Source organism: Ambystoma mexicanum, chromosome 9 (genome assembly GCF_040938575.1).
Source record: "Ambystoma mexicanum isolate Mex_15411 chromosome 9, UKY_AmexF1_1, whole genome shotgun sequence".
In the NCBI taxonomy this organism is placed as follows: domain Eukaryota; kingdom Metazoa; phylum Chordata; class Amphibia; order Caudata; family Ambystomatidae; genus Ambystoma; species Ambystoma mexicanum.
Window position 1 is genome coordinate 641,642,870 of NC_090931.1, and position 26,104 is coordinate 641,668,973.

At 47.5% G+C, this 26,104-nt stretch overlaps 1 protein-coding gene across 2 annotated transcripts in view; it reads left to right on the plus strand.

The window, feature by feature from the left end:
• SMG6 (SMG6 nonsense mediated mRNA decay factor) overlaps positions 1-26,104 on the plus strand; it is a 1,575,243-nt gene that overhangs the window by 119,386 nt on the left and 1,429,753 nt on the right. For both annotated transcript variants that reach the window (XM_069615353.1, XM_069615354.1), the window contains one exon: positions 1,894-3,619. In XM_069615353.1, coding sequence (XP_069471454.1) covers positions 1,902-3,619 — 1,718 coding nt within the window. In that variant the 5' untranslated portion in view covers positions 1,894-1,901. The remainder of the gene's footprint in view (positions 1-1,893; positions 3,620-26,104) is intronic.

Genomic DNA, 26,104 nt, shown 5'->3' on the forward strand with positions numbered 1-26,104 from the left:
ATTTCTTTCTTTTTAGACCATCCTAATCTTGGGATTGTCTTACATTACAATGTGGATGCGACTTCGAGAGCGTTTCAACACTTGTTTGCTGGTTCAAATTGGGCTACTCTTCTTTCTAAAGCTTCACTCCAGGTGTTGCCCATGTTACCCATCATCCCCTTCTGACCAGTCAGCCAAACTGGTTAATCATCGGCTCCTTGGTTGAATGATTAAAACTAATCAGTTTTTTTCCCTACTCGGAAAGGATTTTGGATAAAAAGGCCATCTTATTTATTTATTTGCATTTTGAAAGTGCTTGCACAGCCCGGGTGCATCGAGGCGCTTTTACAGGAATATATCTTAGTTGCGTATTTATAACGCACTTACTACCAAGAGATTTCTAAGCACGGACCTGGGAATCGAACCGGTGTTGCTTCGTGTCATCTTGTATCCAAGGCGAGCACGTTGCCGCTGAGCTATCCTGCCGGGACAAATACAATCGAATTTCTACAGTTAAGGAACATGTTACTGTACTGCACCCATCACTGTGCTTATTTTTTCATAAACTCTCCCCTTCGCACTCTCTAAATGTGTAGTCTCCTCACTTTTGCATTCTACACTAGTGAAACCTATACTCTGCATCTCACTCCATGTTGGAGGCTGTAGAGTAAAATTAGGACTCCCAGTTTTCCATTTTTACTGATTGTTCACATGAATACAGATGGAAATCGCTTATTTATGAGCTTCCCATTACAGGAATCAAAGTGCAACATTGTTTATTTGAATGCATGCAAAAAATCACTAGTTGCAAATGGTATTATTTTACAGAGCAAATATTATTGTGGATAAATACGAATAAAATTATTAAATATGGATAAACACTGACGGAAATGTTGAAAAAATAGATGCCATGAAATCTGGAGCCTTAAATATAATTAATCAACATGACATAGCATCATGTTCATCTGTTCCTTCTACCCTCAATCTCCCTTTACTCTTCCGTACTCTGCATGTTTCCTCCTGTGCTCCATTTCCTGTGCCCTATCCAAACTTTCCCTTTACACTAACTACTGGTTAGAGTAGGGAAAGCTAGGATGTCCCTCAGCAGGGGTTTTAATAGCCTGCGTTTACAAAGTTGTCAATACTGGAAGCCAGAAATTAGACTTCAGAGGTTACTGGTCAGTAGTACCAATAAGGGATTACGGACACCTGGGGTCAGGAGGAAACCCTCAGAGGGAGAGAAGGACGGCCCTATGGCCCACTTATTTCCAATAAAATCCCTTAAACGGCCTCAAAGAATTGGTGGCTAAACTGGCATGAAGAAACAATCTATTGGCTGAGACAACCTATTATTTGAGTAAGTGAAGTTTTTCTTGCCATTGCCAATAATGTACCTGCTCATGGGTAATGTAGAACTCCGGTCTCCTTTCCATCAGCCTGATTTTTTTCCCCATGACTAATTTTCATTAGGTAGTCTAGATAATGATTCAACTTGGCCCTAATCGGTGCAGTTGAAGATGTCATTGGTGATGTTATGTTGGACTTCACTTGGAGTTTCTACATATGCTTAGACATGACCTACTATGTATGTCGTCTAAAGGTTTTACAGGTACGTGTAAGGAAGCTAAGTTTCTAGTAATTTGCATAGAATTGCTGTTTTGTTATTAAGCAGATAGACTTGGTATCCAGGTCTTAGTCACAAAACCATGCCAGGCTTATGAGATTACATCTCCTACATATTGAGGAACACCCAATAAAAATGTTCAACTTTGTGTCTTATCAATCGCCATCTCTTGATCCATGTTTTATACATATGCTTTTGGTTGGTGTCGCTGGACAGTGTCTGTAATATTACAAAGCCTTTACATCAATTTTTATAACCTGTTTATTTTTTCTCCTTGACTTGTCTTTTAGATAATACAATGGAGATGAAGCAGCCCAGGCAGAGGAAGGACAATAGAAGGCCAGATATGGAAATCTACAAACCTGGACTTTCCCGCTTGAGGAACAAGCAAAACGCAAGCAAACTGGAAGCCTCCAGGAGCGAGGGTAACCATTCAGAGGAACGCAGGAATGAGGAGGTCTTTGCCCAGAATGCAGAGAGTGAGCAGCCCCAGACTAACAACATTTCATATGAAAGTGGGGAAACTGAGGGATTGTATGGGTCACCAGGCAATGATGATGGATCTGCCTTGGGTGACCCATGCCATACATTTGGCAAAAGAGCCAAGAAGCCTGACCGCCAGATCTACCAGCCCAACAGGCGTACACATGGAAGTGAACCCACTATGGATATTGATGATGAGGAACTAACAAAGTACACAGACAAACTGAGAATCACACAGGATTCTGTGACAGAGGCAAGATGTATTGTGGAGTTTACAAACGCACCCACCCCATTGAGTGAGAGTGGTCAGCCACCATTGGATGAAAAGTCAAAGAAAGGTGGAAAGTTAAATGATGACCTGGTGCCTGTGAAACCCTCATTGGATGAGAAAGAGTGTGGCCCCACAAAGCGCTACTCGCACTCTGACAAGCGGCGGACCCGGCACCGCTTCTGCAGCACCAGCTCTGCTGGTAGCAGCAACAGTAGCGGGGACGGAGGTGTAGTGGCTGACGGCAACAAAAGACGGCAGGACCGGGCTAAAGTAAGCCGGGAAAGACTCCGTCCAAAAAAACAATTGTCAACCTCATCCACTGATTCGTTGGATGATGACAGAGTGCATATTGCAGAGTCTCCTGGGAAGGAGAGGCAGCACTCTGACTGGGGCCTGGGATGGAGAGCAGACAATGAGAAGAAAAGTAGCGGCAAAGAGAATAGAGGCAGTCATCAAGGCTCCCTGCATAGCAGGACATCCAACTCGCATGTTTCTGCAAGCCGAGGAGCACGGGAGGAAAAGGGGCGGAAGAAGGAGCAAAAGGTTCTCCAGCGGACAGATCCTGGTGGAAGAAAGGCAGAAGGGAAAGAGCATGCTGCAGACCCCAGAGGTAAGGGCAGAGGCATCATTGTTCTTCCTGCTAACACCAACTTATCTGCCACATGCTCTCCCGAGACCAGCACCTCTGAGATGAAGCTTTTATTTGGTGTGACCGGTAGCAATAAGGTGGTCCGAGGAAGAAGACGCGCCACAGGCAATCGCCGCCTCTGGGACCCAAACAACCCAGAGCAGAAACCTGCATTGAAGAAGCAAACCTCCCAGCTTCACTTTTTGGATACGGATGATGAGGCTCCTCCAGCTTCACAGGGGGACACACTCTCCACCTATGTCCAGTCTAACCAAGCCTCCTATTATAAGTTTCAGAACTCTGACAATCCCTACTACTTCCCCAGGCCTGGCATACCAGGCACTCAGTACCCCTATGGTGGCTACCCCATGCCATATTCTGTGGACCCTCATAGTGGTGTGTACCCTGGATCCTACTATCCAGGGTATCCTGCCCCTTCGGAAAATTACCTTCCTGTGTCCTTTGCTGGAAGTCATCTCAGCCCCGAGGAGATGGAGCAACAGGTTAGGACCCTCCAGCAGCAGGAGCTTCGGCAACTGCTGCGTGTGGCTGACAACCAAGAAGTGCAGCTCAGCAACTTGCTGTCGAGGGACCGCATTAGCCCAGAAGGCCTGGAAAAGATGTCTGTGCTCAGGTAGGATAATGTCACTTGTCTTGGGGGATTGGGGTGGGATGACACAGAATGCCTCTTGAGATGCTCCCACACGAATGAAGTCATTTCTTGGCTAGTTTAGTTTGCCAAGCAGTAGTTAATTGAGTAAATGAATGGTTGAAACATAGTGACTTGCATCTCTACTGAAGTTTCATTGCCATTTCATAGTCGCTGACTATGTTTTGAGCTCAAATGCCTAATCCTGAGCTGGCAGGAGTTTCATGCTTGGTGATAAATTTCTGTAAGTAAAGAGAAGCAATCACAAAGCTTGTTTGTCAGACTGTATTGCACTGCATAGATGACATATTTGGCCACCCAGAACCTGTTATGCTCTGGTTCAGTGGCTTAAGTCCATATACAACCTCACATGCCCAGGTGCAACATGATACAAGGCTTTTATACTGTGCCAAACCACCACCAGAGTGGTCTCTGTGGTCCTGGCTTGTCTCAATGGTGGCGTATTGTGCTCATGCCCAAGATAGCTAAACATAAGTCTGCGGAAGAAAAGAAGTGGGGACAAAAAGAGGATCACAGAGTGCAAGAGCAATCAGAAATAAAGGAGTCTGTTGTCTAGAGGGGGAAAAGGAATGGTTGTGACAGCTTGCATGCATGTCGATCCTTTGATGTGAAACATAACCTGAGACTGGGAGAAGTACCTACATTCTAAATTTGCCTTCAGTAGGACAATGTGGGACAATTTCAACAAAAAAGTGGGTTAATGGCATGTATTTGTGGGTTTGTGATGGGCATGAGATGTGCTTCAACCACCCAGTAAATCATTGTGGCTTTTGATCTGGAATGGCCCTTTTATATTTGATCACAGGTCAACACGCCATAATAGTAATTTAGAGACTTACAAATATCAGGCCAGGTGTGGCCCAGTCAAAGGTACACTGTGTGAAGTGTAAAGTGGTTGGATAAAAGAATTGTGGGATTTGCTTAAACATGGCAGGATATATTTCAAGTCTGGCTCTAAGTATTTGAGAGAATCTCGATCGGAATATGCTTATGTACTTGCCCCAAGGACTCTCACAGTCTGAACCTTCTGCTGTAGAAACCCAAATCCATCACCATGTAACCCAATAAGCAACAGCTGTGCAGTAATAAGCAAGACATCTGGCACATTATGTGCATCTCACAAATGTGCCCCCGCAGCACAGAAAACTCTGGGGTTTTTAGAGTTTTACAAAAATGAGCTTTAAACAGAAGAGTCAGTATGATGCATTTAATCGGTTACATTGGCACTATTCGAGACCTGTACCATTCCACTTGGCCCACCCTCATAGTGCAGATGGCCACCTCTAACGGATCGTTTCATTTTTCTTAAACCGACTTTATCAAATGTCTAGCACTCATGTGATCTTTATTCTGGTTCTCAGGTGGTGAATCATGCCTAAGTGTTACCGATAGTAAAAGGCGCTAAACAAATGCCCAATAGGATAACATACCTGTTCCTTGGACAGAGACTAACAACATGCTTGCATGGCCTAAAGCTCTGTGTGTGCGTGCCAATCAGTCAGGCCCTTTCATTAGCCACTCCCGAAACGTAGCTGTCATAACTGTGCCATCTCCCACTTATAGCTGCCGTTTTGTCTGCCCCATGGCTCATGTACGTCCACTGTTCATGAGAAATGAAATACTGTTGGTTTTGGCACTGCCGGCTGATGATGTCCCAGCCTTGAGTGCTTCTAGTGTGTGAAAGCAATGCCTGTAAGCACTTAGGTGTGGTGTCGCAAGGATGGGTGTTTTAGTTGTAAAACATTAACCTAATCTTCCTGAGGATATTTTAATGGTACTGCTTTTAAGTATGAAACCAGAATCGGAATAATGTTTACAAGCATTTCTCGGGCCATCAAGTCTATGCGAGGGCATCCTCCTCTCAAGGAAGGTGGTGTTGGTGCTGAGGTTAAAGCAAGGGATGATCCTAAGCCACAAGCCAGGCACAACTCCCCATTTTTTTGTTGTAAATTATTTTATTAGCATTTGTGCAAATACATATGCTTTAATAATTAACAGATATTAACGTAACAAACAAACAAACAGATAACCAATGCAGTCTTCATGTTGCAGTATGATGTTCTTGCCAATGTGAGTGAGGAGGGGGCAGGTGTCCAGCGAATCAGACGCCAGAAGGGGTTGGTTTCAAGGGGTTTCCATCTCTCGGGTGGTTCTTAGTCAAATTGCTGTTAGGGGTGCATTTTCAGGGGGGTTTATGGTCCGCGGCGTACTGTATGTCGCGCTGCAGAGCTTTCCATGATTCTAGGGTGTCATTAGCATTGTTGCCGCCTGCGTTGATTCCTTCCTGCCAGGCACTGGTCTCAGCTTCCGTCCATCTTTCTAGGTCTTTAAGCCATCGTTCATGCCTCTGACCCCCTGGTGACTTCCAAGCCATTGCTACGGATCTCTTTGCGATTATGCAAGCTAAGTGCATTAGTTTGAATAGGTGTTTGTACTTGCTCAGTCTGGGATGTGCCCCTAATAAGCATTTTTTTGGGTTCCACTCATATCTAGTTAGCCCAGCGTTCGTGCAGGTGTTTTTCACCATGGACCAGAATTTTGCCGTTTTGATGCAAGTCCAGAACACGTGGATCATGTCAGCTTTGTCGTTTCCGGACATGGGGCATTCTGGAGATACCTGTTTGTTAAAGGTAGCCACTCTCAATGGGGTCATGTACGTTCTATATAAGACGTTCAGCTGGATCTGTTTGAATCTGGTGTTTCTTGACACCTCTTTGGGGTATAGTAATATTCGCTCCCATTCGTTATCTGATAGTGTAATTTCCAACTCGGTTTCCCATTTTTGTCTCAGTGATGTGCTTTTCGGGTTGGGTCTGTCGATCAGTTTGTTGTATCTAGGTCGTACATTTCTTGGAGGAGGCGATCTGGTGCGGGTTCCTCTGGCCACATTGTCCATTGTTTTTTGGCAGTTATCTTAAGGCGATGGTACCACAGAAATTGGCCACTCGTGATTCCTTCGTTTGCTTGTAGTGATTCTAGTTCTCTGAATGTGCCCTCTTCAAACATGTCGCCCCATGTGTAAATTCCGGCTCTTTCCCAGTTTCTGGCTGTCGCGAGATCCGTCTGTGTTTTGCAGGCATCGGCCAGGATGGGATTGTTAGGATCGAGGGGTGTTTTAGTTGTCGGAGGAAGCACGTTCTAGCCCATATCTGCCTGCCTAGGGTTACTATCATGGGGACGTCAGATGGTGGTTTCATCGGGTTCCAAAGTATCTCCTTGGGGAATTGCTTGGAGGATGATTGCCACAGCAGTCCAGATTCGGCAGACGGATCATCGGAGAGCCATTTAGTCACATGACTGAGTTGTGCAGCTAGATAGTATCTTTGGAGGTCTGGTAGTTGTGTCCCTCCTTCTTTGTACAGGAGCTTGAGTGTGGCTAAGGAGAGTTTATGTCTGGATGACCCCCATATGAAGTCCTTGATTAAAGATTCCAATTTTTTGAAGAAAGGAGGTCTGATGTAGTGGCAAACATTCACGAAGTAGTATAAGAGTCGAGGGAGGATTATCATTTTGACAATTGCTGCTCTGCCCATCATTGCAAGCGGAAGCTTCGACCAAAATTTCATGGATCTGCGGAGGCCTTTTATTGCTTTTTCCGTGTTATGTTCGTGTGTGAGCTCGGGGGTCCGGTTGCCATTTTACCCCGACGTCTGGTAAATAAGAATTGTCCAAGCTCCTGAGTCTTGCTAGTGGGAACGCACAGGATTTTGGCCTGCTGAATTCGATCCCGGAGCATCGGGCATAATTGTCTAGGATGTCTAGCGTGACTTGTGCATTGAGCTGTGGGTCCCTCAGGTATAGGAGAACGTCATCCGAGTACAAGGATATTATGGAGTGATCATTGCCCAGCCTGATAACCGCATCGAAGTGCTGTTTTCTGAAGTAAATGGCCACTGGTTCCAGGCCTAGGATGTATAACATCGGAGATAGCGGGCATCCTTGTCTAGTACCCCGCTGTATCGGCCAGGATTCGGAGACCGTTCCTCCAGTCTTTACTCTCGCTACCGGTGAGTTGTATAGCACCTCGACCCATCGCACAAAGCTTTCGCCAAAGCCAAACTCTATTAACACCTCGATCAGCCATTCCCAGTAGATGGAATCGAAGGCTTTTATGGCATCAAGCGATAGCACCGCTAGGTCTTCGTCTCTGTCGTTGGTCTCTGCCATAATGTGCTGAAGTCTCCTCAGGTTTGCTGTGGTGTTGCGTCCTTCCGTAAAATGGGTCTCTTGAAGCATTGCAATAAAGATCTTTTTTCTGCGCAGGTAGGAATGAATCCGGTTCCTTCTCAAGTATGTGCCCTTTCCCCTCACGTTCCACGTCATCACCCTGAGTTGAGATGCCATCACCCTGAGTTGCGATGATAATTTGGTCTCTGCAATCTGGTCACCCCAGATTTCCCAGGGTAGCTGTTGCCCCTGGCTGTGAGGTTCCCTGCCCAGGTTCCGGTGATCCCTTGTCTCTGGTCTCCGAGGCCGACTGACCGCATGCCATTCCCTCCTTGGTGTTTTGAAGACTGCATAACTAACAAAACAATTAACATAACTTGAACTGGTGCGCCCAGCAACTACAAGTTCCTTTCGGTGCTCAGGCACCCCCCGTGCCGTCTAGACCCATCCGGGTGTCGGGCACGAGTAAGGTCGGTCAGGCAACTGGCCTGTCCTGAACTGTTCGTGGGGGTAGGGCCCTGTGCCTGGCGTGGGGCCGAGCGAGGGCCCTATCTATATATCTGACTGTTGTGTGGTTTTACCTCCTTAGTTTCTGTTTGCCTTGCTCCTGTGTTGGCCTTGTGAGCCATGAACCATTCCTTGTTTCGATCGATTGCGAAGGGGGCTCCTTAGTCTTCCAAAGGTTGTGTGTCTTTACCCTCTTCCAGGTTGTTGTCTTCCAGCCACATGTTGGCGGCTGCGGGGGTCTCTAGGAAAATCGCACGGCCCTTGTGAATCACCTTCAGTCTTGAGGGGTATAACAGCATGTATTTCAAATTCAGGTGTCTGAGCCGCGCTTTAATCGGGACGAATGAGTTTCTCTCCCTCTGGACTTTCTGGGTGTAGTCGGGGTAGATGGATATTTTAGAGTCTCTTCGTTCGATGGGTCCCTCTTCTCTGGAGTGCCGTAGGATGATTTCTCTGTCTTGGAAATTGAGTGTTTTGGCGATTATAGGGCGAGGATGTGAGCCCGGTGGAGGTCTTTTTTGTAGGGATCTATGCGCCCTTTCCACCGAGAAACCTTGTGTTAGTCTTTCAGCTCCTATCTCTTGTTGTATCAGGGACTCTATGTAGGCCGTCGGGTTCGAGCCTTCGCTTCCTTCTGGGACCACAAGTATTCTGACGTTACTACGTCTAGCCCGGCCCTCGGCCTCCTCAGCTTTGGCCTCAAGCACGGCCACCTTCCTTTCCAGGTCGACAACCTTAGCTTTCAATTCCGTTGCATCATCCGACGTTTCTTTTATGGTTGTCTCAGCGCTCGTCACTCTCTCGGTTAAGTTGCGGGCATCCTGGCGCATGAGTTGTATTTCGGATTTGAACTCCCCAATTCTGGAGTCTAAGAATGTCCTTAGGGATGAAATGGCTTCCAACACCTGGGTTTGGTTTTCGGAGGATTCAGCTACTTTTGCTTGTACATGTTCGGGGTTGGAGGGACGTGGTTGTGGGGGGGACTTCGTTTTGGTGGATATGTATGTGTCCATGGTAGCTATTTTCCCCTTGTTTCTGGCGGACATGATGAGGGGTGTGCAAGTACTCTGCCCCTTCTGTTCCAGGGTTGGGAGCGCCTGTACACGGTGATGACCTGGAGGGGCAGCCGTATGGTTGGGTGGGTGGACTTGGCTTGGTCCTCAGTGTGCGGGGACTAAACACTGTGCTTTGCGTGGGTTGTTTCCAGGGTTCGACTAGGTGACGATGAGTAGCATGAAGACACTCCTGGAAAGGCCGCTCTGGCCTGGTGAAATTAGTTTCCCGGTCTGTTCTTGGGGGAGCGTTCGTAATTGTGCCAGTGGTGCGTAGCTATGGTCCCCTATAGTGGAAGTGTTGGGCGGCCTTGTTAATTACGAGCCCCCTCCCGCGGTTCTCCTCACCTCGAGTTCTTTGGACTCTCTGCCGTGGAGGCGGGCGAGCGCCGGGGTTGTGTAAGAGATGGGGTCCGTGCATCTCCTCACGGTGTCGCTCCCTGGCGTTCCGGCTTTGCTGCTCTCCTGTAGGCCGTGGGCCAGCTACTTCTTGTCCCCCCGGTTGGTTGTACTTCTCCGTGTGGCAGGGCCGGAGCGCCGTTCTCGTCGGCGCTCTCCTGCAGGCCACGGGCCAGGGGCCCTCCCCGGCTATTTCAGGGGTCGGAGTCAGGGATCTGGATCCAGCTTCCCCGTGCGGGAGCTTCTACTTCTTGTCCCCCCCTCCCACCCCCCCGGCAGGTTGTTTCCCCCCGCGAGGCAGGGCTACAGCGGTGTGTTGTGGTCCGCCGGCGACGATCGTGGTATCGTGCTGGAATGAGCCCGGGCGGGGGGACGGGGTCCTCTTTGATCACGATCCGCCTCAGAGGCGCCCACCAGTTGTGGATTGGGGCCGCTGTAGGGGCGGCCGCTGTTTCTGTCGGCGCCGTTTTCAGTGGGTGGCCGCCATCTTGGATCCCGCCGAACGTAGGGGGGATCGTTATGATGACGATCCTGCTGGTTTGGAGGCTTCGATCCCAACGAAAGTTGTGGGGTCATGTCGGGAGCCGGTTCCGCTTCACTGGGTCCGCTTTTCTTCGTCACGGGTATGATTTGGGTCAGGCAAAAAGGATCAAGATGCGGCGTCTCAGCCGGAGCACGGCGCCTCAGCCTCTACTCGCCATAAACTCCAGGCCACGCCGCCAGGCACAACACCCAGCAGCCCCATCCCTAAAACCAAACCAACACACCTGAATTGCCAAGTGTGAACCAGAACACCAGGCAGATCTAGAGTATGCTTGTCTGGTGCAAGCATATCGCAATAGCCTAGGTCCTGTTGTAACATGTGAGTGTCATAATGTGCAACTTCAGACAACCGTTTACCTAGTAGAAGACCGTTTATATCGTGGGTGTCCTCCCATTTTAAAATTAACTACAAATAGGACATAACAAGATAGCAACATAAGACCATGTAGCAAGGATACAGAATGAAAGCAATATTAAGATGAAACCTATATCATGCAGACAGAGAGAGCTCAGCAAAGTTACACCATATAGAGCAAATACACCTTTGAATTAAATATTTAAGACCAGAAATACTTCACAGTTCAGCTATATCAAAATTATATCTGATTTAAACTGTATCATAAGCAAACGCTTGTGAATTGCATTATTGGTAAAGTTGAAAGCATCTGTCCTTTGCCACAGATAGTCATAATATAAGAGGAGATGGCCAGAAAAAGGGTTTGTAATTACCAGTACCTAGGAGCTATTAAGTTCCTGCTTGCAGTCAGAAGGGCCTGGTTATCTTGACACCAACAGCTTCCAGGAGCTTTTTGACTGCCCAGGCCAATTGCTACTCTAGAAATATACCTTTGTGACATTAAGTTTGTTTGCTTGAGAATATGTTGAAGCAACATTAGAACACATCTGGAAGATATGTAAACCTTAATGGATCATATTGAGGAAAAAGGGTTATGGTTTGCTTCTCATGTGGAAGTTAGATATGCAACTCACTATGTGCTTGCTCCTCATTCCTCCGAGGTACCTCCTACTTACTGAGAGATTCCAAATACCCAGGAGCTTATTTCCACCCCTGCAAAGATGCATAACAAGAGTTTCCACGATTTAAATAGAAAGCTTAAAAACAACTTAAATGAAAGCTGGTCAACATGTAAATGACTATCGGTTTGGTTATCTATACATGATTATAGAGGGGCAACAACAGTCCTTATCTAGGTAAACCGCCTCAAGCATTCATTTAGGGAGAAAGTGTAATATACAAACAGTAGAGCTGCAAACATGGAAAAGTAAATGCTCCATAATTGAGTCATGAGGGACAATATTTATTGTGGGAAAAGTCAGCAATTCCCTTTTTGAAATGGACAAGTGGTTTCAGATTTGAGGTTCTCTGAAAGAAAAGGACATGCCCACCCATACCTTTTTTTTTAAGGATATAGGAGTAGACTGCCTCAGGTTCTTTCTGTAGAAGTGTTTTATTTTTGATTTGAGGAAGTGGGGCTCCTCAATCCTGTGAATAAGCCAGTGTGGGTAGATTACTGCTGGTGAGTTTCTTCTCCCTTGTGGGGGTTTTGTTAGGCACTGTTGTTGTAACCCACCAGCCAAGGGATCACTTCCTCATCCAAGGCCTCCTCTTGTCTCCTTCCAGAATCTGGAACGTAGCCCTTTGACAGACTCTCTGCTATGTGTATAATCCCACCCAACAGATGGGATATATCCTTGACTTATTTTTGTGGTGCACATGACATTTCAAGTGTATCTAGGTTCTTATTGGACTAGAGACAAACTATTCTGCGTTGGTAAGAACACTCAAAACCCCTTTCACCATCATGTTATTTTATTGTTACTTGGAGTGTTGTCATCTGTATTTTGTTTCAATGTCCACAAATTCCCTTGCATGCCATGTCCTTCCACGTGCATTTGGGTAAGGTCTCCTGTATCCCTGTAAAGATGGTTGTGGATATGCATTGCCATCATGTAATGTTCTTGGGCTTCTATAGCGGGACTTGTTCGTTTTCTTATCCTTTTCTCACTTAAAGATCTGCAACAGATGGGTAAGGATCATGTAGCAAGCTGGACCTGGATGGAATGCTGATGTGTGCAGATTAGGGAGAAACTGGACGTTGTGTGAAGAGTAAGGTCCTAGGTATTCTTTGAGACACTGTCTTAAGTTACCCGGCCTATGTGTTTTCCAGGGTGGATATGTTTGCTACCAAGTGTAGTTTGAGATGACCCGTCTGGTTCCTGCAAGTGTTCCAGGTGCTTTCAGTTTGTGATCAAGGTTGTTTCGCATGGATTGTCAGAGTTACGGTGGTCTTAAGGAATGTGGTGTTGGTTAAGGTTGGAGGTTCAAAGGTAATTTTGTTAGTATGTGGCTTTGTGTGCGGCGAAGCTGCCATGGTTACCTTCCATTTATCTGGCCCACCAGTGCATCTTGATAGCATTTTGTAAGGCAGCTGCAGTATGGTAAACATTTGATACCATTCAACCTGCTTGTTCCATTTTTGGATTCTCGGGCGTATCTTCCCTTACCTCACCTATCCCCACCGTTTTTCAGCCATCAACTCCATCATCCTAGCCCGCCTAGATTATGCAAACTGCCTCTCTTCTACCTAGGCGCTCTGGCATCTCAACTAATGATCCAAAACGCAGCAGCACGCCTGCTCCTTCACCTACCCTCCATGTACACTAAATGTCCTCCATTGGCTCCCGATTAGTCTATGCGCTACCTTTAAAGCCATGTGCATCACCCACAGCGCCGTCCACAACACCGGACCGGAATTCCTTTGAGACAAATCGTTCCTTACCAACGCTCAAGAAATTTCAGATCTCTCATTGCATTTCGCCTAGTGGTCCCACCTCACAACTCGTCCAGGCTGGGCGGATCCTCCTTCTCCGTCCAAGCGCCAATCATCTGGAACTCCCTACCCCTTCACATTTGCAACAATGAAAACCACCTGAAGTTCAAAAAGGCTCTGAAATCCTGTCTCTTCCCAATATCCACCTGAATCCTCCCCTCTTGAAACTACACTGCCGAACCCAACAACCCTTTACACCAATTACAACACAGAGGCCGGCAGCATTTGCAGCGACTCACCTGACTTGCTGTCGCCCATGCACAACAACATTCTTACCTTCCAAATACACCAGGGAAGCCAGCAGCTTTCGCTGTGGTACCCCTCAATAAACTCAACCACCCTCACCGCTCAGACCTTCGTTCCAGAGAGACCACGAATAATGATACCACGCCGTCCGCACTGGACGAAGATAACAACTTCGAAGCCTACTGTACGTATACCTCACACTACGTCTGTGGAAACAGGCCGCAGGCACGGCCAAACATCCATGCACCGTAGAATGCAGCTATGTCTATGCCCTTCCGGTCTAGTAGCGCATATAGTCGTCCGTACTGAAGCACCTGATGTACCTCAACACCTCTGCCACTAGCATACAGCGACTGCCAACGAAAAGAATTGGGATACAGCTGGCCACACATAAACTCTCTCAACAATAGCACTCTATCGCAAACCACCAACAGCGCCCACCCACGTGCCTGACCTTTTTAAGGCTGCTTAGTCGAGCCTAGCCAGCCATTCAGGTCCTAGATGGGCAAAAATGCACACGTGCATCTCCTAATCTAAAACGTTTAGAACTTACAGCATATTGTCTACGGTCACCGAGGGCGTTCCAACCACAAAGCGCATTGAGGACATACAGATGGGGAAAGAGCGCTATATAAATAACCAAATACAATACACTACAATACTTTACAAACAGGCGTTAACATAATAAGACTCTAGTAGACTTTCTATGATGGGTGCCTGCCTAAATGGTAAGGCTCTGGTTGCACATGTCCTTCATAGCAATGTTGTGTGTGGTTAGGTGTGCCAATTGCTACTTCATTGTGATTTTCTGTTCACATTGTATTGTCAGCCTTTGCAAGTCTGAGTTTGCTTGCTGTTGTAATGTATGTGAGATCTCATTGTGCAGTCAAAAAGGATGGCCAGACCAATTGACTACAAATTAGTTCACTCCATGGTGTAGCTTGAGCTCCCTTAACTTGACATAGCCTAATATTGAATAATGTAGCCAGATCAAGCACACAAAGGCATAATCAGACACAACATGGTTTCCAACCCCCAAATTCACATCTGCAAACCGCTCCTATTTCTCTCTTTGCCTTTCATATATAGATTGTGCATCAAGGAACAGGCACAGCAGATGAGGGGGTTGCCTCACTACCCTAGGTGGAGTGCTAGTGCTTCTGTGAGGCTTGAACTATTTGCACAGGCCTTACTTGCTCCTTTTTTAGTCTGCTTTGGGGCAGGTTGAGAGCGGTTTGGGACCTTGCCCCTAGCTTGGATAGATGCAGTACCCAGTGGGGCTGTCTGGAACTTTAACCATCAGCAAAAACAGCGTTTGTCAGGCATTTGAGCAATTTGCACAGGGCCCAGAGTGCCTGCTCATTTGGCCCTTTGACTCCAACAGGCCAAAAACACACAATGAGTGAAGAGTAAAAAAAGAACTTGCATGGCTTGTACATCGACTGGCCAGGGGGTGATGTCCCTAACCTGGGGATGAAGCAGCTCAATAACATCGAGGATTGGAATACTGCTGAATCGATGTAAGCAGTACTGGCAAACCATTCCCAGGCATCTTCTGATATGCAAGTACAGTTAGGACAGGTACAGGCCAATGTGACTAGGTACAGCCTCTCTTGTTCACAAATTGCCATTATTTTCTCTGGTGAGGCTTCATATTGCCACTTCTAGACTCAAATGTTCAGGAGTTAATACTGCCATCATATGCCTATGCTCGCCCACTTAAGTCAAGGAAAGCGATTGGGTGCAGGTATCCAATAACAAAGGTGTGGCCACCAAGTGTAGCAAACATGGAGTGTGCTGCAAGTTTTAGGTGTGGGTTAGAGACTGGACACTTTATGCAGATTGATCAGAAAAGGACAAGAAGCATCTTTTTGCCATCACAGGGTTCTGCCTGTGTATATTGTAGTTCATTTTCTTTTATTAGGAGATTATACAAGCAGGGCCGACTTAAATAAAATACATTTTCCCACCAGGTCCCTTCCCTTGAGACCCTCCCATTGTCCAATGTCTCCTCCTCTGCTTGCAGGTTGTTGGTTCTAACTGGCTATCAGCTCAATTGTCCCAGTCCGTACAGTTCAAAATGGTCTGCCTCACTCGTTCATGGCATTGTGGGATTAAGGGTGGCCAAATCCTCCTTTGATCTAGATGCAGGCTTTTTGGGGTCCATGGCGCACTCGGGCTTAAAGTCTCAGTAGGCTAGTCGGTGGATGTAAAAGTTAGAGAGGGTACTGGGGTTGTATCCATGCCTGGTCTTGCTCCTTGTTTCTCTTTACCCATCCCGCAGATATCGAAATAGTCTCACTGGCCCAAGAGTCCTTCCTACTTCTGGCTTCATATTCTGCCCATGTTGGACTTGTATAAAGGATGTTCCCTCCTGCTTTGGCTGTCTGAGGTCCTTCTCTCTATTCATCTCAGTTCTCCTTTTGCTGTCTCAAGTTCTTAGATCTCCTTTCATCTATTTGTATGTTACTACTCTGTCTGCTCTGATCTCTCTGCCCACTACTGCAATTTCGAAATCTCCTCCTCATTTGGGCTTTCTCCCCCGCAGCGTATTCCCGTCTCACTGATGTCACTTCCAGCCTCCTCTGTACTACCTTCACAAACACCTCCACCTCGTGAGATCTCGCACCCCCGCCAACTCGTCTATATCGCTCAACCCCTAATGCTACCTAATGTGTCACTTCCACCCTCTGTTTTATCGACTTATCCTTTTGAGTTTCACTGCACCCTGATTATTACCACCTCCTCTTGACCGTTACTCTTTCTCCTGTTATCTCATCCTGTAGCTGACCTTCGATTGGATTGTGTCCTCCCACGTATTCCTCATCTATGATAGTCATATCTCCAGCTTTGCTGCTTTGGAAAAAAAAGTTTGGCAAAGGGCGCTGTGCACGAGGTTTTGGCGTTGATGTCCCTCGAAGATCGTTGTACAATTAGCTTGTGACGCGTCCGTTGGCTTTATTTCTGCTTTTCCGAGCTTTCACTTCGAGGCAACGGCGCGCTTTGTGTTTTCTTCAGAGAAAATGGCCTCTTCTTCCACTCATTCGACCCCTAAATCGGGGTTCAAAAAGTGTCATGACTGTGGGACAAAAATGTCCAACACAGACCCACACCGCGTTTGCCTTTGGTGTCTGGGCAAGACCATCGAATTGACAACTGCGGTTCCTGCCAATACGTGACTGAAAAGGCTCTTTGTGAATGAAAAAGTAAATTGGCAGGGGGGCAGGCAGCTTTGAAGGGCTCTTTGAAGAAATATTAAAAAAACGAAGAGTCCAAAGACTCCACTCGACATAAACACAAAGAGGTCTCGTTCGCGAAGTCACTCCAGACATTCTTCGACTTCTTCCAAGAAGTTGAAAAAAAGACGTCACAGGTCTCCCTCTTCGTCAATGGACACATCCACTGAGATGATTTGATGCCCGACTAGGTCGGATTCCCCTGGCAAGTGGAATTTTTTCAGGGTGGAAATGATGCAAATCTTTGAGAATGCGGCCTTGACCCCCTCAAAAGATGCTCGCAAGAGTCGGACCCCGGTCGCTCCCCCAGGCAGGTCAGGAACTACTTCGGCAAGTAGTAAGTCAGAGTCTCGACAACTCGACCCGATGCCAAGAAGTCGAAGGCTTCGACCCGGGAATCGAGTCGATCCCCAGTTCCATCGAAGAAGCTTAGCATGTAGAGTTTATCGACGCCATTGGCGCCGATCGCTTCGACACCGAAGTCAAAGGTACCTTCATCGAGGAAACTGATGTTTCCTTCAGATCCCTCGAGGCAAATTCCAGTACAGGAAAAAGTTTACAGGCCTGTTTCGAAAATCTGACTTTAAGTCAATGTCCTCTATTTTTGAAGAGGAAAATGCCTCTGAGGAAGATATTTCTCCATTAGGAGTGAGATATGGCTCTAGGGAAGTGACTGAGGAATTAATTGACCTGGAGTCCAGATTAAAAGACCTCTGCGACTCCCTCCACTCTGCCAGTGGCCTAGACACGTCACCAGAGTTGGAGTTTACAAAACCTGACCTTTCAGAACATGCTGATTCAGAGTACAGGAACCTTATGAACAAGGTGACTGAATTCATGGGTTGAAGGTGGGCCTCGCCAACCTTCGAGCAGGATGATATGACAGATATCCTGACTCAAGGTCAACAAAAAGACCCAGTTCTTCCCTTGCATGGGGCTTTAAAAAGGAAGGTAGAGGCTAACTGGGAGACTCCTGACTCTAGTTCTGCTATTGACAGGAACTTTACCGGAAAATATAGGCCATCTTCTAGTGACCCTTGTTACCTCAGGAAACACCCTACACGTGAGAGCCTGGTGATCCAGGCTGCAACTTATTCCAGACAATCAGTCTATCCCTCTATCCCCTCAGATAGAGAGGATAAGAAAGTGGTTGCTTGGGCCCGCAAGGTGTTTACTTCGCGCAGTATGGCTCTAAAATCCACAAATGTCCCCTGTACCCTAGCCAGGTTTACCCATACCCTGTGGGACTTTATTAATTGGGCGGGTGAACATATTCCAGAAGGCGAAGAAAGGGAAGGCTTTCTGAATATAGTGAATGATGGCAAGGAGGTGATAGGGGAATGTCTCCAAGCAGGGCTGGATACTACTGACAGCGTCAGCAGATCCATGGCTGCAAGCACGGTACTGCGCAGATTTGCGTGGTTGAAAAAGTCGGGATTTGCCACGGACATGCAGGCCAGGCTTCTCGGCATGCCTTTCGACAAGGTTGTTCTGCAGCAGGGCAGACAAAAGTTTGGAGCTGCAGACTTCCAGGGCGACTAAGCCCCTTTGTGCCTCCATTCAGCAACCTCAGCAACCTTATTCGGACTCATCTTCCTGGAGAGGTCGTTCTTTTCGTTACTACTCCTCCTTTGGTAGAAGAAAAGGACAGGCTTTACAGAAAGGACAAAGAAAATTCCCTTGTGGTGGACGAGGTAAAAGTGCTAAGTCAGCCTCAGCAGTGCCATCTTTACCCTCAGCCGCTGCTGCAGCTGCCTCTAAACCACTCTGAGGCCTTAACCCACAAGACCCCGGTGGGAGGCAGGATTTCTCAGCATCTGAACAAATGGCAGGGCATCACTTCAGTTGCTTGGGCACTGTAAACAGTATCCCAAGGTTACTGCCTTCTTTTTCTAAAGAGGGCTCGAGATCATCCACCGGGACCCAGCTCTGTCAAAATTCCAGATGCGCTCCTTGATCAGGAGATTTTAACCCTGCAAGAGAAATGTGAAATAGAACATGTGCCTGTATCGGAGAGGAACAAGAGCTGGTAGTCCCCTTATTTTCTCATCCCAAAGAAGGATGGAGGACTGGGACCCATCCTGGACTTGAGAAGCTTGAACAAGTTCATTGGGAAGGACAAGTTCAAGATGGTCACACTTTATCAGATCCTTCAGGCTCTCCAACTCCAAGACTGGTTGGTATCATTGGACCTTCAGGATGCGTACTTTCATGTGCCAATCTATCTCAAGCACAGAAAGTACCTGAGGTTCGCGGTTGGTCACTCACACTATCAGTTTCGAGTTATGCCATTCAGGCTGACCTCTGCCCAAGGTTTTTCACCAAACTGATTGCGGTAGAGGCAGCGAGTCTCAGGAGGGGTGGGGGGAATTCAAGTATACCCCTACCTGGATGATTGGTTAATCGAGGCTCGTTCACCCGAGCAAGCCCAAGAACATTTGAAGATCACCTGCCACTTCCTCCACCAACTGGGCTTCTCCCTCAATTACAAGAAGTCCCATTTGTTACCTTTCCAAAAGCTCCAGTTCATCGGAGCGGTCTTGGATACTGCCTCGGGGAAAGCCTTGCCTCCCGAGGTGAGAGCTCAACCCATTCTGCAGATGGTAACAAAGTTCCAAAAGGCTCAGCATCTACCGGCCTACGATTTTCTGCTCCGCCTCATGGCATCCAGCATTTTTCTGATGCCAGAGGCCAGATTGAGAATGCGATCCCTACAGTGGGCCCTCAGGACTCAATGGTCCCAATTTTCAGGGAAATGTCAGATCTGCTGCAGGTTCCGAGCAGAGTGGCTCAAGACCTGCTATGGTGGGCTTGAAAGGATAATATTCTCAAGGAAGAATATTTTTGGCAGCCATGGCTGGAGATAACTGTAGTATCGGACGCCTCATTCACAGGGTGGGGAACCCACACCAACGATCTGACAGTCAGCGGTCATTGGTCTCCATCAGAGTCCAAACTACACATCAACCTTTTAGAGCTGAGGGCAATCAGACTAGCTCTGAAAGCCTTTCTGCCCTCTGTACGGGAAAGAATCTCGGATAATAACGGACAACACAGTGGCCATGTACTATCTCAACAAGAGAGGAGGGGTTGGGTCACTACCACTGTGCAGAGAGGCATTGCAGCTCTGGTTCTCGGCAATACAAGAAGGAATCTCTCTGTCGGCAGTTCACCTAGCCGGAGAGAAAAACACAGCGGCGGACGCTCTGAGCAGGCAGAGCACAGTCGCTCATGAGTGGGAACTAGCTCAGGAAGTCCTTCAGGAAATCTTCACCCTTTGGGGAACCCCTCAAGTAGATCTGTTCGCCACCATGGTGAATCGGAAGTGCGAACAGTTTTGCTCAAGGGAATTTCCCCCGAGAGGAGCTCTAGGGGACGCGTTCGTACTGGACTGGAATTTTCCACTCCTGTGCATTTCCTCCAGTCCCCGTGATTACTCATGCAATCAGGCGGTTGAGAAAGTTTGAGAAAACCATGACGTGGTACCCAGACCTTCTGGACATGTCCATCTGCCCTCCAATAAGTCTTCCACAAAGAGACTATCTTCTCTCACAAAAGGAAGGTCGGGTTCTCCATCCAGAAGTCAATACACTCCGCCTTCACGCATAGTTTCTGAGAGGCTGCGATATAAGGATTCATACCTTCCATATGATGTAATGGAGATTTTGCTTTCGGCCAGAAGACCAGCAACAACATCTTTGTACCGGTGTCGTTGGAATAAGTTCAGTAACTGGTGCACGGATAAGAATGTGGATCCCTTTCAATGTGGCACTCCTATAGTACTGTCCTTCCTTTTGCATCTGGCCAATTCGGGGCTCCAGATCGGCACAATAAAATTATACTTGGCTGCACTTTCCATTTTCAAGCGCTCCTCCTAGGAAGTTTCATGCTTTTAAATTCCATTAGTGATCCAATTTCTTAAGGTTCTCACTAACGTGTACCCTCCTATATCATTTCAAGTCCCAGCATGGGATTTAAATCTTGTCTTAAAATTCCTGATGGGCATATCTTTTGAGCCTTTACATTCCTGCCCATTAAGCCTCTTGACATTAAGAACTGCCCTTCTTGTGGCACTAACATCAGCCCGCATGGTAAGCGAGTTTCAGGCTCTTTCATGCAAACCTCTTTATACTATCTTTCAGAAGGATAAGGTAGTTCTTAAGGTTAAGCCATCTTTTTTACCGAAAGTAGTTTCTGACTTTCACCTGTCACAAAAAATAGTACTTCCAACCTTCTCTGCTCCCCCTCATTTGGGCAAAGAGGAGGAGAGGTTGCACAGATTGGACCCAAAAAGGGCTCAGAGTTTCTACATAGCAAGAATGGCGAAATTACGCCACGACGACCAGCTATTTGTCAGTTACACTGCTCCTAAACTGGGATTGATGGTGACAAAACAAACTATATCTCGCTGGATAACTCTAGCCATTGTAGAGTGTTACAGACTAGCGGTGAAGGAACCGCCGGAAGGGCTTAGAGCTCATTCCACAAGGGGTATGTCTACTTCAGCGGCTCTTCAGAGGGGAGCCCCCATAATTGACATCTGCTCTCTGCAACTTGGGCATCAATTCACACCTTTGTCAAGCATTACTGCTTAAATTCCTCACCTTCCCAAGAAGGCCTGTTTGCAAAAGCAGTGCTTCATTCCCTCCATGATGACCCTAAATAGTACTCCCACCTCCAAATTTCTTACTGCTTTGGTAGTCTATCATAGATGAGTAATACGTGGGAGGACACAATCCATTCGAAGAACAAGTTACTTAACAACTGTAACGTTCTTTCGACTGGATGTTCCTCCCACGTATTCCTCACAGCCCCACCCAACCTACCCCGCTGTACAATTTACGTGATTTACACTTTACATTTTGCAAAGAGCTTACAGTCGGGAGCATGCCTAGATGGTTCCTCAATTGATATGATGAAAAAACAGAACTGGAGACAATGGGCGCGGCACAAGCTATTTGTACTACGAGTGACGTCGACACGGCGGCCTTCGAGGGACATCGACACCACGACCTCATGCACAGCGCCCTCGGCTGAAAATCTTTTCCGAAGCAGCAAAGCTGGCGATACGACTATCATAGATGAGGAATACGTGGGAGGAACATCCAGTCGAAAGAACGTTACTGTTGGTAAGTAACTTCTTCTTCTTGATGTTGTCACCTCTTGATACGTCCTTGGCTCTCACCTCGTTGTTCTCATTCATTGTTGTTACCACTTACTTCTTACATCTGACCCCCTTCTCTTGCCCACTCTTTCCCTCTGTTACCAAATCATCCTTCACTCTCCTACCACTCACCACCAGCTACTTCTCTAAAGTGCTTCCGCCTCACCCACTCCTCGGTCTTTCCAGCCATTACCTCTTTCACCGCTTTCCAGTTTTAATCAGTTTCCAAATACGAGCCTCCTGTCCCTGCATTCCACCCTGAGCATCTGTGACTGGGTGATGTATATACTGTTTTCTCTCCTCACTCTGGATGAGAATGTCTGTGAGCATCTGTACATGTGGCTTGTAATTGTGTGAGGGTCTGGGTTGGTTGTGACCCTGAGTGCACCTGGAGCTATTTCAGCTCCAGAGTCTGGACCAAGTGTACAACTGGCCTGTCCACCATCTTGGATAATGGTTTTCCTACTCTGACCCTCCCTAGTTAACCCTGTGCTGAGTGGGGGGGGGTCTCCTCTGCTTCCATCAGGTGAACTAATAACTGGAAACAGATGTGCAGGATCGCATTCTTGAGTTGCCATTTGAGGGGGAGGGACTTGTTTCACTCAACCACAGGCGAGTGTTACACTTCGGGCTTCCCCGCGGGCCTCCTTGCAGAATACGACTTCTTTACAAGCTCCTCTGTGGACCTGATACAGGTTGCCATGGCGCATGTACAGATTACGACGGACTCCGGGTCAGCTGAAACGTCCTGTACGTGGAAGACGTACGGCAAGACACGCCCCCTTACGGCTATAAAACCACCGTCTTTCAAGGGGCTCGTTGCTGCTAATTAGCGTTACAAGCTACAAGCGGTTATGTCCGTTTCTACTTCGTGTCTTCTCCACACGATTCCTCATCTGATTTCCTGGTTTTGACCCTTGCCTGATTACTGGATCGGCTTGCCTCCTCCTTTATTCCTGTCGTACTTGTCTGGTTTTTTGACTCGGAACGTTATTGGATCCGGCTCCCTTCTGTCTCTTGCGGAACTTCATTCCAGGTTGCCACTTCTGCACACAGAACCAAAGCAGAGGACTTGCTGTCAACTATCCGGAACTTTTCTACACCTACTCTGGATGCATGTGTGCTCAGGTACATACTTAATTGGCAAATCCCGTCTCTGCTACTATTTCCTCTCCACGACATTGTTTGGATATTTGTCTTCTGTTGGATTCTGGGACATTGAGTGACTATTTTGTGAACTTGTCTTCAAGTGCATACAAACGCTCTGCTGAAACTGCACCAACCCGGCACTACTGCGACCCTCGTGCCGTTCGGGGCTACTTCCCTATACTAACATTCCTGTTTGTTATTTTCTCCTTTCGCTGTCTTCTGTTTCTTGGATTCCTTTCCTCAAAATATCTTTATTCAGGTTAGTTGTTACCAGTTAGATATATAAGTTGGGACTGATACTTTAAAAGGCTCTTTAGAATATTCCCACAGATTGTGTTATTTCTTGTAGATCCAACCCCGGGGAAGCTCCACTCCAATACTTACCTAGGTAGTTTCCCATTTAAAATCAACTGTTCTGATTACTTGCTTTAAACTTCAACACTGTCTAATATCTTTGTATTCCTTTGCAGCATTGGTATTGGCGGTGTGTGTTCTCCCCGCTCTTTTATTCAATTGACACCCCTGTCTGTCCAAACTGAAACAGCAGAGAGGTACATTGTAGAAAAGAGCCCCTCTTTGAGGAAGCCTGACTCTTGTACTCAGGGGAGCTGAAATGGAAGGCTGAATATCGATTCTTGTACCACCATCATCTCCAAGGTCACTCCTCCACATCTTCGGCCTATTTCGGAGTGGTGAGTAACAACGAGGAACTTGACAAAAAGAAAAATAGCTTAAAAAGGGCTAAGTCCTTGTCATTCCTGACAAAATCTGTGCCCAAGGCCTATAGCCAAAGTCACTCTTGCTCTGACAGAGCTCGTACCTTCGGGGGCTTCAGGGGCTTTCAGGAGCGATGCGCTAGACAGCCCGATGGGTCTCCTGGCCAGCACAGGCACAAGCAGCACACATCCTCTCACAAGAGGTTTTTCAAGTCCCCCACCCAGGCACCAGCCTCAGCGGGTAACAAAACTGTGACAATGCCATCTAGATCCACAGGTCTCCGGTGGGGGGGCAGGCTTGCCCTTCACACTCATTCCTGGAGGGCAAGGTTCGCGAACCCATGGATCCTCTCAGTAGTTTCCACGAGCTTCTGTCTGCCAATCCCTCCATCCCCCTTCCCCGCCCCCCCCCCCCGAACCATCCACTCCCACAGATTGGGACAGCAACTGTTTTGCCAGAAATCCGCTCGCTCATTGCGAGTCAGGCGGTGGAGGAGATTCCAGCTTCACAGCGAGGCATGGGCCTCTATTACCAGATATTCACCATTCAGAAAAAGAACCAGGCTGGCCTGAGAGTTGTTCTAGACCTATCTTTTGAATGGATTCTGTCCGCCAACGTATTCCTCATCTTTGATAATCACATCCATGTCCAGCTTCGGAAAGAATTTCTCGGTAGAGGGCATTGTGCATCAATGCCGTCGAGTCGATGTCCCTCGAAGGCCTGTGTCGCGGGTGACGTCATCGGGTGTATAAGTAGCACGCATGGTGCCCGTTGGCCTCAGTTCAGTTTTTCCGCAAACGTGTTTGCTTCGGAGACCCAGCCCGCCTCGCTAGTAGTTATTTACTATGCAGTTCCTAAACCCTCGCACGGGTTTCAAAACGGATCCGCATCACTCTTGCCTGTGGTGTTTGGGGGAAGGCCATGTCACTGATTCTTGCTCGAAGTGTCAGACAATGACGGGAAAGGCCCTGCGAGAACGGAAGGGCAAGTTGCAGGTAGGGAAATGGTCCCGTAAAACTAAAGCCAATCGTTACTTGACTGTTGATTCCGGTGATCGTTATCCTTGACGTAAGAGTGACAAAAAGAGATTGAGCTCCCGTAGTGGCTCCCGCCACTCGTCATCCTCGATGAAACGATTGAAGAGACAGCACTATTGGTCGTCATCCTCTTCATCATCGTCAGACAAAGCCCCCAGAAAATGTAAGTGCCCCACCAAACATTCATCATCTGAAGAGTGGGAGGCATTTTGTTTGAAAATGCTGCAAATATTGAAGATTCCAGATCCGCTCCTTATGCAGGAAATATTATTCCTGCTAGAGAAAGGTGCTATAGAACCAGTACCTGTAGCGGAGAGGAACAAGGGTTGGTATTCCCCATATGTTTTGATCCCCAAGAAATACGGGGGACTGAGACCCATCTTCGACTTGAGATACTTGAACAAGAAGGACAAATTCAAGATGGTCACACTTTCTCAGATCCTTCAGACCCTCCAGTTATAGGATTTACTTGGTGTCATTGGACCTTCAGGATGCTTATTTTCATGTGCCAGTCCATCTCAAGCACAGACAATACCTGAGGTTCACTGTTGGCGGCTCGCAGTTTCGAGTCCTGCCATTCAGGTTGACCTCCTCCCGAGGGTCTTCACCAAACTGATGGTGGTGGTGGCAGTGCGTCTCAGGAGAGGGGGTGTTCATGTCTACCCCTACCTGGACGATTGGCTGATCAGGGCGCGCTCTCCCGAACAAGCCCATGATCATCTCAGTCACCTGCCACTCCCTTCATAGACTGGGCTTCTCCGTCAATTTCAAGAAGTCACAGATGGCACCTTCCCAGCAGCTCCAATATATCAGAGCTGTACCAGACACATCCTTGGGAAAGAGCTCTCCACCCAAGACGAGGGCTCAAGACATTCTTCAAATGGTTACCAAATTTCAAACTTCCCAAAATCTTCCAGCTTGTGATTTCTTGAGGTTGCTCGGCCTCATGGCATCCTGCATTTTTCCAGTGCCAGAAGCCCGCTTGAGAATGAGATCCCTTCAATGGGCTCTAAGAACTCAGCGGCCCCAGTACTAGCGAAAGATGATGAACCTACTTCAGGTTCCAGACAGGGTCGCACATGATCTCCTGTGGTGGGCCTGCGAGGACAATATTCTGAAGGGAGAACATTTCTGGCAGCCATGGCCGGGGATTACAGTAGTGACGGATGACTCACTCACGAGGTGGGGAGCCCATTCCAGCGATCGAACAGCCAGCGGTCATTGGTATCCATCAGAGTCCAAACTAAACATCAACCTTTTGGAGCTGAGGGCAATCAGACTAGCACTGAAGGCCTTCCTGCCCTCGGTCAGGGGAAAGAATGTTCTGATAATGACGGACAACATAGTGGCCATGCATTTCCTCAACAAGAGAGAAGGTGT